Below are 13,603 nucleotides of genomic sequence, written 5' to 3'. Positions count from 1 at the left end.
GATCAAACTCCCATCTCCAGCACTGGCAGGCAGATTCTTTACCGCTGTACTACCTGATAAGCCCCTGAGACTGGGTTAGAGGAATTAATTTTGACCATTTGACCTGGTTCCTCTGTGACTTTGGTCGGTTTTCCTCTGAGAAAAGATTTTGTAATTTTCAGGCACACCCACGTAAGTTTTACTGAGTAAGATACAAGAGTTACAACAGGTAGAATCCTTCAGAGTCCTACGAGGGTTGACCATGAAGGTTTTCCTGTTTCACTGAATTCATAATTTCAAGGAACATTGGTTGACAAAAACAGATGTTGATCTCACATAAAATGGAATGGGAAAGAGGAGCTTAAGTGCTTGAAGGACAGTTAGGGTGACTGTTCTGCCACCAGAACCTTTCTCCCTAAAGCAGAGGGAGAATAATAGCTCTCTGATGTGATCTAAACCATGGCAACATGAATGTTTTCTTTGCTACAAATGGCTTTTTTTTTTTTTAAGTCAAGGCTTTTATGGAAACATTCTTTTCAAAGGAAAAAAAAAAAGACTGGGTTCCTGTCAATGATGAATAGTCTAGGTTTTCCCTCAGATGTGCCCACGCTTCTCTGATAATTGAGATTTGCCCAGTGGGGAGCACTCAGGTGACAGCTATAACATGACAGGCTTGACTTCATGTCCAAGTGGGTGCGTTCCACATGAGCATGTGATGCCCAAGAGCAACTGTGAAGGCTGCGTGCGTGCAGGTCCGGCTTGCAATCCTGTCCTTGAGATGTTGTCTCCAGTTAGCAGCTGCAGAATGTTAGCTCCCAACCTCTGCTTTCCTCATGCTTCTCCAATCATCTACTTTCATTGGCTTTCTTCCTTTTGGGGATCAGTGATGTGTTTTGCTGGGTAACACAGCACAAGCGGACGTGATGAAATGCCCAGTGCTATGCATTCAGTCACATTCCTAAAGGGAGAAAGTACATTTCTGGCAGGTTTTCCAGAAGTCAAAGTGTTACAAGACTATGTAAAGTTTGCCTCCAGAAGGATCTTTTATAGTAGATAAATTTATGGTTGAGTTTAAGGACATCTGACCTCTTCATAATATTGAGATTTCCATTCTAAAAGACTATGCTTCACCATCTTAATACCTCTTAATAAAACTGACATTTTCTACATATTCCTTAAAATTTTCTCTACATATTATATATTTGCTGCTGATGCTGCTGGGGTAAATGGGGGTATTTTCCTCCGTTTATTTCCTGTACTAAGTTAACTCCACCTCAGGTTCTCTGACAATGCAGCCAAACTGTTGAAAGTCAGAACCCTGAAATGACCTAAACCCAGCTCCAAGCTGGTTTGAGCAGAGCTGCTTTGCTGCAACCAGTTTCCAGGGACTTCTTACCATAAAGTGGCTCCGACTCTCACGGCAGCCTGTCTGTCACTCAGAGAGGCAGACAGGGAGCCAGGACTCTTTATCATGAAATGGGGCCCATAACCCCTCCCTCTCAGGTTGTTAGAGATAATGTTAAGCACCAAGCACAATGCTTGACATGTTGTTGATAATAAATTGATGGTTAAAAGTGCACATTCTGGGTTCAGGTCATATAGGTTCAAATTCCTGCAATCAGATGTTTCCTAGCTGTGTGTCCTTAGGCAAGTGACTCCATCTTGCTGAACCTCAAGCCATTTGATCTGTGGAATGAAGATTACAATAGTAAGGACTTTGGGGGCAGCTGTGGGAGTGACATGAGAATCCTTGCACAGGACTTATTGAGGCCCCAGTGTGTGCTGAGTGCCAGGTGAATAAGCTTCCCTTCCTTCGCCACTCCTGAGCCCCAAGGGCACTAAATGAGTGGCCTGGAATGAATGAAAGAACAAGGGAGTGAAAATATTAAACTGGAGGAATGCAATGGTTTCTGCATAAAACCTGAATCCATAGTTACCAGTTTTGAGTCTCTGTTACAAAATTCTAAAAGAAAATCAAGACCAGTGGTTCTTAACTGGAGTCTCTTTCGCACCCAGGGGCCATCTATCAGCGACTGGAGATACTTTCATTGTCACAACTAGGCGAGTGTGCTATTGGCATTGAGGGGGCAGAGTCCAGGGAAGCTGCTAAACATCCCACAATACGCAGCACAGCACCCACCGCAGAGAATCATCCAGCTCCAGATTCCGGTCATGCTCAGGTGGACAAACTCAGGTCTAGGCATGCATTTATTTCTGGTCTCTTATGGTTTATTAGATCATCAGATCATCTGGTTTTGGAGAAGATCATCTGATCCAGAAATTCCTGGTAATAACTAGCAACTTCTCAAGCTATAAAGCAGGTGCTTGATTAGTTGTTCAGTCATGTCTGACTCTGTGCGACTTCACAGACTGCAGACCGTCATTCCTCTCTGTCCGTGGGATTCTCCAGGCAAGAATATTGGAGTGAGCTGTCATTTCCTCCTCCAGGGGGTCTTCCTGACCCAGCAATCAAACTTGTGCCTCCTGCATCTCCTGCATTTGCAGGCAGATTCTTTACCACTGAACCACCTGTTGTTGTTCAGTCACTAAGTCATGTCTGACTCCTTGCAACCCCATGGACTGCAGCACACCAGGCTTCCCTTCACCATCTACTGGAGCTTGCTGAAACTCATGTCCATTGAGTTGGTGATGACCATCTCATCCTCTGTCGCCCCCTTCTCCTCCTGCCCTCAATCTTTTCCCAGTATCAGGGTCTTTTCCAATGAGTTGGCTGTTCATATTACATGGCCAGAGTACAACCTGGGAATTCCTATAAAGCAGGTAACGGATGCCTAATAGGACCCCAAAGATGCCGTGTTTCCTCTTTGACTTGCTAATTTTCTAGATGCCCTGGTGGTAATGTACTGATTCAACTTCTTGGATCAAATATTCCTCAGGTCTAGGATTTGCTGTAATTAAACCTTGAGGAAATTGAAGCTTTTCCCTTTGAGAAAAAGCTCATGAGATGAGTGATTCACACTTTCCAATGAACCATGGCCTCCCTGTGATTTTTCTTGCTGCTTCTGCTAACTTTGCTATTCCCTTTTATTCACTGATTCTTGTGTTTCCCAGTCTCCACTGATAGCTAAATTTGTTCAAGAGCAGCAGGCAAGGCTCCTTGCAGCCCTGAGAATCTTTCCAGCTGGGAAACTTCAAGAGGACTTGGCTGCAGAAGTAGCCAGTGAGTGACACCATGAACAAAGCTTCTTATACCCAGGGGGTGGGGAGGGAATGGAATGTGAGAAGTCACCATCAAATTTTAAATGATTCTCAGAATGCAGGGACTAAAGTGATGAGCATGTTTTAATTCATCAAATACTTTCTTAATAATCATCTAAGTTCAAACAGACACACGATTGCAGAGACTGCTGGTTTGCCTTCCTCAATATCTACTCTCTACCATGCCATAATAATAAAAAGATTACACATGGCGACCCAGAGCAAAGATTCTGTTTTCAGTCCTCCTTGCAGCTAGGTATGTCCTGTGGCTAAATTCTGGCCAGTGGGATGGGAATGGAAGCTTTGTGTGGTAGCTTCCAACAACACTCCCTGGTGAATGCCCTTTGTTTTTTACTTCCACCCTACTTTCTGAAGATAACTGTGATGGCTGGAGCTCCAGCCAACATCTTGGACCATGAGTACTAGTGCTGTAGTTCAGGGATAAGAATCTGAAAAGAAATTGGATTTCTAAGGACTTATGGGCACAGAGCCACCTTACCTGGCCACCTCTGGACTTTTACCTGAGAGCAAGAACTGTTCTATTTGTTTAAAGCCATCATTAATCAGCCTCAATGTCACCTTGATAGCAAGAGCATAAACTGAAGCTATAGCTCTCGTCTTGATTTCTGTGCCCGAGAATGTGTTTTCATTCATGAAAGTCTTCTGACTTTATGAAGTGGGTTTCAGAGGCTTAAGAATGTTGTTCATTGAAAGTTCCTGTGAGATGGCGGAAAATGGGGAGGTTTTACACTCCACAGTAGAGGCTCAAAAGAAACGTTAATTCAGTGGATGATGTAGGATGATGAAGCTAAACATTTATGAGCTGGAAATCTGCTAGGCTCAGGCAGGGCCAGAATCTGAAAAGCTCTCTTTCTTCTCAACTTATTAACAATGACTTGAACAAAGGAAGAATGAGTTGGCCAAATGTGCCGACTTGCTTTGGTATTCGTCAGTTTTCCTTGAAATAAACACCCCCATACATTTGCCTGCCTGCTTGAAGGATATTTAATTTTTTTCTCTTTGTAAACTTAATTATATTCATTGTAGAAAACAATACAGAAAAGTTTAAGAAAGAAATAAAATAAGTGATAGTACTGCTACCTCCTTTATGATATTTTCATTTTAGTCTTGATTTTATGAAAAACAAGATATGTTTGTGACTAGAATTTACACCCCCTCCCTAAGTTTTTCTCCTGCTTTCCCTACATTAAAGCATGTACAGGGCCCTGATCTTCTGTGACTGGGGAAGGGCCCTGTGCCGGGACAGGGAGGCTGGCTAAGTTGCCTACAAGACCCTTCCTTTGCTGTCTTTATTTCATTGATGGAAGAAAAGAGGGACTTCTTCAGACTAGTGATGATTAACCTGGGGTTCCCAGAATGACCCCAACCTGAGCTCTACCTGGGCTATACCAGGCAGGTATGGTAAGGCCTCTTGTTAGTTGCTCAGTTGTTTTAGACTCTTTGTGACCCCATGGCCTGTAGCCCACCAGGCTCCCCTGTCCATGGAATTCTCCAAGCAAGAATAAGAATATTAGAGTGGGTTGCCATTCCCTTCTCCAGGGAATCTTCCCCACCCAGGGATCGAACCCGCATCTCCTGCATTATGGGCAGATTCTTTACCATCTGAGCCATGGGGAAGCCCTAAGGCCCGAAACATAATATGCGCATGAATCACTTAAGGATCTGGTTGAAATGCAGACTCTGATCCCGTGGTACCCAAATGATGGTCATGCTGCTGGTTCAGACCACACCTGGAGAGGTGGGGCCTACGAGGTGTCAAGGTTACTTTCGAGAATTTTGGCATAAGTGTCACCCAGACTTGTAACTTTTCTGGTCAGAAAGACCAGAGCACCTGACCTGGCAGAAAAACAGGGCCTTGGCAATGGGCATTTTGGGATAATGCTGTGCACACATGAGCAAAGACCATGGGGTTCTGGGTGAAAACCTTGACTAAACCCTAGATGGCAGGTGGAGGAAGGGCTGAGCCCAACCAAAGCCAAATTTCTTAAGGTCTTTGCAGGACTAGGGCTTAGAGGTAAAATTAAGTTGATTTATGAAAAATAAGACCTTTGAAAACTAGCACCCATAAAAGATGTCCTTTTCATTATAGGGGACTAGAATACAAAACTAGGATGTCAAGAAACGCCTGGAGTAGCAGGCAAATTTAGCCTTGGTGTAAAGAAGAAGCAGGGCAAAGGCTAATAGACTTTTGCCAAGAAAACGCACTGGTCATAGCAAACACCCTCTTCCAACAACACGAGAGAAGACTCTACACATGGACATCACCAGGTGGCCAACGCTGAAATCAGATTGATTATATTCTCTGCAGCCAAAGATGGAAAAACTCTATACAGTCAGCAAAACAAGACTGGAAGCTGACTGTGGCTCAGATCATGAATTCCTTATTGCCAAATTCAGACTTAAATTGAAGAAAGTAGGGAAAATCACTAGACCATTCAGGTATGACCTAAATCAAATCCCTTACGATTGTATAGTGGAAATGAGAAATAGATTTAAGGAACTAGATCTGATAGAATGTCTGAAGAACTATGGACAGAGGTTCGTAACATTGTTCAGGAGACAGGGATCAAGACCATCGCCAAGAAAAAGAAATGCAATAAAGCAAAATGGCTTCCTGAGGAGGCCTTACGAATAGCTGTGAAAAGAAGAGAAGCCAAAAGCAAATGAGAAAAGGAAAGATATTCCCATTTGAATGCAGAGTTCCAAAGAATAGCAAGGAGAGATAAGAAAGCCTTCCTCAGTGATCAGTGCAAAGAAATAGAGGAAAACAATAGAATGGGAAAGATTATAGAGATCTCTTCAAGAAAATTAGAGATACCAAGGGAATATTTCATGCAAAGATGGGCACAATAAAGGACAGAAATGGTATGGATCTAACAGAAGAAGAAGATATTAAGAAGAGGTGGCAAGAAAACACAGAAGAACTATATAAAAAAGATCTTCATGATGCAGATAAGCAAAATGGTATGATCACTCACCTAGAGCCAGACATCCTGGAATGTGAAGTCAAGTGAGCCTTAAGCAGCATCACTATAAACAAAGCTAGTGGAGGTGATGGAATTCTAGTTAAGCTATTTCAAATGCTAAAAGATGATGCTGTGAAAGTGCTACACTAATTATGCCAGCAAATCTGGAAAACTCAGCAGTGGCCACAGGACTGGAAAAGGTCAGTTTTCATTGGAATCCCAAAGAAAGGCAATGCCAAAGAATGCTCAACCTATCGCACAATTTCACTCATCTCACATGCTAGTAAAGTAATGCTCAAAATTCTCCAAGCCAGGCTTCAACAGTATGTGAAACATGAACTTCCAGATGTTCAAGTTGGATTTAGAAAAGGCAAAGGAACCAGAGATCAAATTGCCAACATGCATTGGATCATTAAAAAAAGCAAGAGACTTCCAGAAAAACATCTATTTCTGCTTTATTGACTATGCCAAAGCCTTTGACTATGTGGATCACCACAAACTGTGGAAAATTCTTAAAGAGATGGGAATATCAGACCACCTGACCTGCCTCTTGAGAAATCTATATGCAGACCAGGAAGCAACAGTTAGAACTGGACATGGAACAACAGACTGGTTCCAAATAGAGAGAGGAATACGTCAAGGCTGTATATCGTCACCCTGCTTATTTAACTTATATGCAGAGTACATCATGAGAAACGCTGGGCTGGATAAAGCACAAGCTGGAATCAAGACAGCTGGGAGAAATATCAATAATCTCAGATATGCAGATGACACCACCATTATGGCAGAAAGTGAAGAGGAACTCAAAAGCCTCTTGATGAAAGTGCAAGAGGAGACTGAAAAAGTTGGCTTAAAACTCAACATTCAGAAAACTAAGATCATGGCATCTGGTCCCAGCACTTCATGACAAATAGACGGGAAACAGTGGAAACAGTGACAGACTTAATTTTGGGGGGCTCCAAAATCACTGCAGATGGTGACTGCAGCCATGAAATTAAAAGACGCTTACTCCTTGGAAGGAAAGTTATGACCAACCTAGATAGCATATTAAAAAGCAAAGACATTATTTTGCCAACAAAGGTCCATCTAGTCAAAACTATGGTTTTTCCTGTAATCATGTATGGATGTGAGAGTTGGACTATAAAGAAAGCTGAGCGCTGATGTATTGAAGCTTTTGAACTGTGGTGTTGGAGAAGACTCTTGAGAGTCCCTTGGACTGCAAGGAGATCCAACCAGTCCATCCTAAAGGAAATCAGTCCTGAATATTCATTGGAAGGAATGATGCTGAAGCTGAAACTCCAATACTTTGGCCATGTGATGGGAAGAACCGACTCATTTGAAAAGACCCTGATGCTGGGAAAGATTGAAGGCAGGAGGAGAAGGGGATGACAGAGGATGAGATGGTTGGTGGCATCACTGACTCAATGGACATGAGTTTGAGTAAACTCTGGGATTTGGTGATGGACAGGGAGGCCTGGTGTGCTGCAGTCCATGGGGTCGCAAAGAGTTGGACACAACTGAGTGACTGAACTGAATTGATGAAAAATAAAGAAGTGTTCACTTTTTTACAAACATGAATTTGGGGACTGAAACATTTCATACTCTATCATAATGTACATTAAATAAGTTTGCAGCATGCTGCATAAACATTTTAAAAATTTTGTTTTGCTTCTGATTATGATATTATGAGGGCTTCCCTGGTGGCTCAGTAGTAAAGAATCTGCCTGCAATGTAGGAGCCCTGGGTTGGATCCCTGAGTCGGGAAGATCCTCTGGAGGATGGCATGGCAACCCACTCCAGTACTCTTGCCTAGAGAATTTCATAGACAGAGGAGCTTGGCAGGCTACAGTCCATGGGGTCACACAAAGTCAGACACTATTGAAGTGAAGCAGCAGCAGCATGATATAATGAACGTTTTCCCAACTCTGAAAATAACACACCTTTAACAATTCCATTCTAGGACAGTGAGGACCTGGTCCATTGTGTTCAGCACTGTGTTTTCAATACTCAGCACAGCGCCTGGCATGGGGTGGAGGCTCATGAATTATTTGTTCATTCACTCAAGGGCAGACATGCCCTGATGGATGATCTCTCTGTGGTTGGCCACTTAGGTTGTTTTCAGGTTTATAAATCATGCTCTGGTAGGCATTCTTGGTGGAAACTTTTGTCCACACACTTGACTGTTTCCTTAAATATCAGCAGAAGTCAGTGAATTCACCAGTCAGTGAATATGCAGAACTGAAGGTGAATTTAGTTCATCTTTCAGTTTCTCATAAAATCCTTGCTTATTGCTCTGCAAAAACCCACATAATACAGACATAAACTCAATTTAGTATGATGTATATTCTTCTTAAAATTTACTCCAAGGGTTAATCCACTGAAAGACTTGAATTACAGTGCTTAAGTTCGTATAAGTTTAGCCCAGTTTAATAAGAACTTAGATGAAAGGTGGGATTTTTTTTTTTCCTCTATGACGTGGCGCCATCTAGTGGTTCCTGTAGAGAATACAAGAACAAAAACCGAGAGGATTAAAATGAATGGAGCTCATTTAACTTTCCTTCCCATCTCCAATGGACCACAAGCGGAGAAATAGCTCCAGAAGGCATGAACACCAAGCAGAAACAATGCCCAGCTGTGGATGTGTCTGGTGGTGAAAGTAAAGTCTGATGCTGTAAAGAACAACAATGCATAGGAACCTGGAACATTAGGTCCATGAATAAAGGTAAATTGGAAGTGATCGAACAGGAGATGGCAGGAGTGAACATCAACATTTGAGGAATCAGTGAACTAAAATGGATAGGAATGGGTGAATTTAATTCAGATGACCATTACGTCTACTAATGTGGGCAAGAATCCTTTAGAAGAAATGGAGTAGCCCTCATAGTCAACAAAAGAGTCAAAAATGCAGTACTTGAGTGCAGTCTCAAAAATGACAACATGATCTTGGCTTGTTTCCAAGGCAAACCATTCAGTATCACAGTAACCCAAGTATATGCACCAATCACTAATGCCGAAGAAGCTGAAGTTGAACATGAAGACCTACAAGAATTTCTAGAACTAACACCAAAAAAAAAAAAAAAGATGTCCTTTTCATCATAGGGGACTGGAATATAAAAGTAGGAAGTCAAGAGATACCTGGAGTAACAGGCAAGTTTGGCCTTGGAGTACAAAATGAAGCAGGACAAAGGCTAACAGAATTTTACCAAGAGAACGCACAATCATACCAAACACCCTCTTCCAACACAACAGATAACTCTAGACATGCATCTCACCAGATGTTCAACACCAAAATCAGATTGATTATATTCTTTGCAGCCAAAGATGGAGAAGCTCTCTACAGTCAACAAAAACAAGACCTGGAACTGACTGTGGCTCAGATCATGAACTCCTTATTGCCAAATTCAGACTTAACTTGAAGAAAGTGGGGAAAACCACTAGGCCATTCAGGTATGACCTAAATCAAATCCCTCATGATTATACAGTGGAGGTGACAAATAGATTCAAGGGATTAGATCTGATCAACAGAGTGCCTGAAGAACTATGGACGGAGGTTTGTAACATTGTATAGGAGACAGTGATCAAAACCATCCCCAAGAAAAAGAAATGCAAAAAGGCAAAAATGGTTGTCTGAGGAGGCCTTACAAATAGCTGAGAAAAGAAGAGAAGCTAAAGGCAAAGGAGAAAAGGAAAAATATAGCCATCTGAATGCAGAGTTCCAAAGAATAGCAAGGAGAGATACCAAAGCCTTCCTCAGTGAGCAGTGCCAAGAACTAGAGAAAACCAACAGAAATAGAGGAAAGACTAGAGATAGCGTCAAGAAAATTAGGGATACCAAGGGAACATTTCATGCAAAGATGAGCACAATAAAGGACAGAAATGGTATGAAACTAACAGAAGCAGAAGATATTAAGAAGAGGTGGTAAGAATACACAGAGGAACTACACAAAAAAAGACCTTAATGACCTGGATAACTACAATGGTACAATCATTCACCAAGAGTGAGGCATTCTGGGGTGCGAAGTCAAGTTCAACACTATGAACAAAGCAAGTGGAGGTGATGGAATTCCAGCTGAGTTAATTCAAGACCTAAAAGATGGTGCTGTTAAAGTGCTACACTCAATATGTTGACAAACTTGGAACCCCCAGCATGGCCACAGGACTGGAAAAGGTCAATTTTCATTCCAATCCCAAAAAAGAGCAATGCCAAAGAATGTTCAAACTACCACAAATTGCACTTATCTTACACGCTATCAAAGTAATCCTCAAAATTCTCCAAGCCAGGCTTCAACAGTACGTAAACCGTGAACTTTCAGATGTTCAACCTGGGTTTAGAAAAGGCAGAGGAACCAGCGATCAAATTGCCAACATCTGTTGGATCATCAAAAAAGCAAGAGAGTTCCAGAAAAACATCTACTCCTGCTTCATTGACTATGCCAAAGCCTTTGACTATGTGTATCACAACAAACTGTGGGAAATTCTGAAAGAGATGGGAATACCAGGCCACCTTACCTGCCTCATAAGAAACTTGTGTGCAGGTCAAGAAACAATGGTCAGAACTGGACATGGAACAACAGACTGGTTCCAAATTGGGAAAGCAATACGTCAAAGCTGTATACTGTCACCCTGCTTGTTTAACTTACATGCAGAGTATATCATGGGAAGTGCCAGGCTGGATGAAGGACAAGCTGGAGTCAAGACTGTGGAGAGAAACATCAATAACCCCAGATACGCAGATGAGTCACTGTCATTCATGGAGAGATGTTAACTCGTGTGTCTCATTTCTTCTACTTTTTAATTTTCTAGTATTACTGATTTTCATTCACTCAATTTCTATTACATACTCTGTATTCCATAAGAACTTTACCAATAATTTTTTCAACATACAGATATATTATTAAGAAAATCTATATCTAACTTATTTTATACTTATTATACCTTACATTTTGGGGGGGGGGGCTCCAAAATCACTGCAGATGGTGACTGCAGCCATGAAATTTAAAGATTCTTACTCCTTGGAAGGAAAGTTATGACCAACCTAGATAGCATATTGAAAAGCAGAGACATTACTTTGCCAACAAAAGTCCGTCTAGTCAAGGCTATGGTTTTTCCAGTGGTCATGTATGGATGTAAGAGTTGGACTGTGAAGAAAGCTGAGTGCCGAAGAATTGATGCTTTTGAACTGTGGTGTTGGAGAAGACTCTTGAGAGTCCCTTGGACTGCAAGGAGATCCAACCAGTCCATTCTAAAGGAGATCAGCTCTGGGTGTTCTTTGGAAGGAATGATGCTAAAACTGAAACTCCAGTACTTTGGCCAACTTATGTGAAGAGTTGACTCATTGGAAAAAACCCTGATGCTGGGAAGGATTGGGGACAGGAGGAAAAGGGGACGACAGAGGATGAGATGGTTGGATGGCATCACCGACTCGATGGATGTGAGTATGAGTGAACTCCGGGAGATGGTGATGGACAGGGAGGCCTGGTGTGCTGCGGTTCATGGGGTCACAAAGAGTCGGACACGACTGAGCGACTGAACTGAACTGAACTGAACTGATGCCTTACAATACTCTGTGTTCTAGAGACCGTGGTTTTAAAAACACTTTTAATGAATGCTATTACTTTAATTAACGTTACAAACCTAGACAACATTAAAAAGCAAAGACCTAACTTTGTCAACAAAGTCCGTACAGCCAAAGCCATGGTTTTTTCAGTAGTGACATACGGATGTGAGAATTGGACCATAAAGAAGGCTGAGCACAGAACTGATGCTTTCAAAGAGTGCTGCTGGAAAAGACACCTGAGAGTCCCTTGGACAGCAAAGAGATCAAAGCAGTCAGTCCTGAGGGAAATCAACCCAGAATGCTCATTGGAAGGACTGATGCTGAAACTAAAGCTTCAATACTCTGGGCACCTGATGTGAAGAGCCGACTCACTGCAAAAGACCCTGATGCTGGGAAAGATTGAGGGCAGGAGGAGAAGGGGACAACACAGGATAAGATGGTTGGATGGCACTGCTGATTCAATGGACATGAACTCGGGCAAACTCCGGGAGATGGTGAGGCACAGGGAGGCCTAGCGTGCTGCAGTCCATGGGGTCACAAAGAGTTGGGCCTGACTTAGCAACTGAACATCACCAACAGCAATAACTACTTTAATTACAATGAGACGGTCTTTCCTCAAATCATCAGTATCTTCAGAACTAATTTTTTAAGCCTTGGATAGACATCATAAACCTATATAAGAAATGATAGCCTGTGGGTGACTAATTGTTTCCATGTGAAAATGGGATAAGTCTAGGACCACACTGGATCCAAAGAGCAGAATGCCATGAGGAAAGAATGAATACAACACAAAAATATTCGCTTTAAAAAATAGAAATTGTCGAGTGGTAGAAGCATGAGCTCCGTGGGATAGTTCCTCACAACTTACTCTTGCCTGCATCTTCCTTGTCCCAGAACGAGGCGATTGTCGTTTCTGCGATGAGCTCACAGAAAGGGAACGTGACTCGTTCCAGGCCTCAGAGGCACCAGAATACTTTTAGCTTCAAAAATGACAAGTTTGATAAGAGTGTTCAGACCAAGAAAATTAATGCAAAACTTCATGATGGAGTATGTCAGCGTTGTAAAGAAGTTCTTGAATGGCGTGTAAAATACAGCAAGTACAAACCACTATCAAAGCCCAAAAAATGTGTTAAATGTTTACAAAAGACAGTGAAGGATTCTTATCATATAATGTGTAGACCATGTGCCTGTGAACTTGAAGTTTGTGCCAAGTGTGGAAAGAGAGAAGATGTTGTTATTCCGTTTAATAAAGAACCAGAAAAGACAGAAAATGTTGAAAATAATTTACGTTCCAGCCATAGAAGAAGCTGCAGAAAGAATGAAGAAAATGATGATGATTTAGATTTTGATATTGATTTAGATGACACAGAAGAAGACAATTAATATAACTATATTAAAAGTCAGTTTTAAAACATGAAAAAAAAAATAGAAATTGTCAGGTCTAAATTTCTTAAGAGAAGTCAAAGAAACAAGAAATGTAAAGTGAAACTTTAAACTCGGTGTCAACACAAGGGCCCCTTTATCATTTCACATCCAACCATGTCAATGGTTTAAAATGGTTGTTCTAAAATGTGCCCTGAGAATCCCTGAAGTCCAGAGACCCACTGGGCCAGGGGGTCCAAGAGGTCAAAACTATTTTCACAACAACTCTGAAAGTTACTTCCACTCTTATTCTGTTCTGAGTGCACAGTGGAGTTCTTCAGAGACAGGATATGTGATATCAGAACTCTAATGACTGATGGAATTAGCCATTATGATTGTGTGTGCTTGTATTTTTACATTTTTTAGTTTTATTTTCCAGGAGTCTCCGGCGGAGGGGAGGGTTGGCGGTGGCCTGCTGCAGGGTTGGGGGCACTGAGTG

The 13,603-nt window shown here is 41.9% G+C and overlaps 1 protein-coding gene across 1 annotated transcript; it reads left to right on the top strand.

The window, feature by feature from the left end:
- Window positions 1-12,577: 12,577 nt before the first annotated feature.
- Window positions 12,578-13,155, top strand: LOC113902806 (uncharacterized protein C9orf85 homolog). Its single transcript, XM_027558180.1, has one exon. It carries the CDS (start codon window positions 12,661-12,663, stop codon window positions 13,123-13,125), a length of 465 nt encoding a protein of 154 aa, XP_027413981.1. The 5' UTR covers window positions 12,578-12,660; the 3' UTR covers window positions 13,126-13,155.
- The last annotated feature ends 448 nt before the right edge of the window (window positions 13,156-13,603 follow it).

Source organism: Bos indicus x Bos taurus, chromosome 13 (genome assembly GCF_003369695.1).
Source record: "Bos indicus x Bos taurus breed Angus x Brahman F1 hybrid chromosome 13, Bos_hybrid_MaternalHap_v2.0, whole genome shotgun sequence".
Classification (NCBI taxonomy): Eukaryota; Metazoa; Chordata; class Mammalia; order Artiodactyla; family Bovidae; genus Bos; species Bos indicus x Bos taurus.
This window is presented reverse-complemented; position numbering and strand designations above follow the sequence as displayed.

Coding starts and splice junctions, on each gene's coding strand:
- LOC113902806 (XM_027558180.1), top strand. CDS start 12,661: ATGAGCTCACAGAAAGGGAACGTGACTCGTTCCAGGCCTCAGAGGCAC.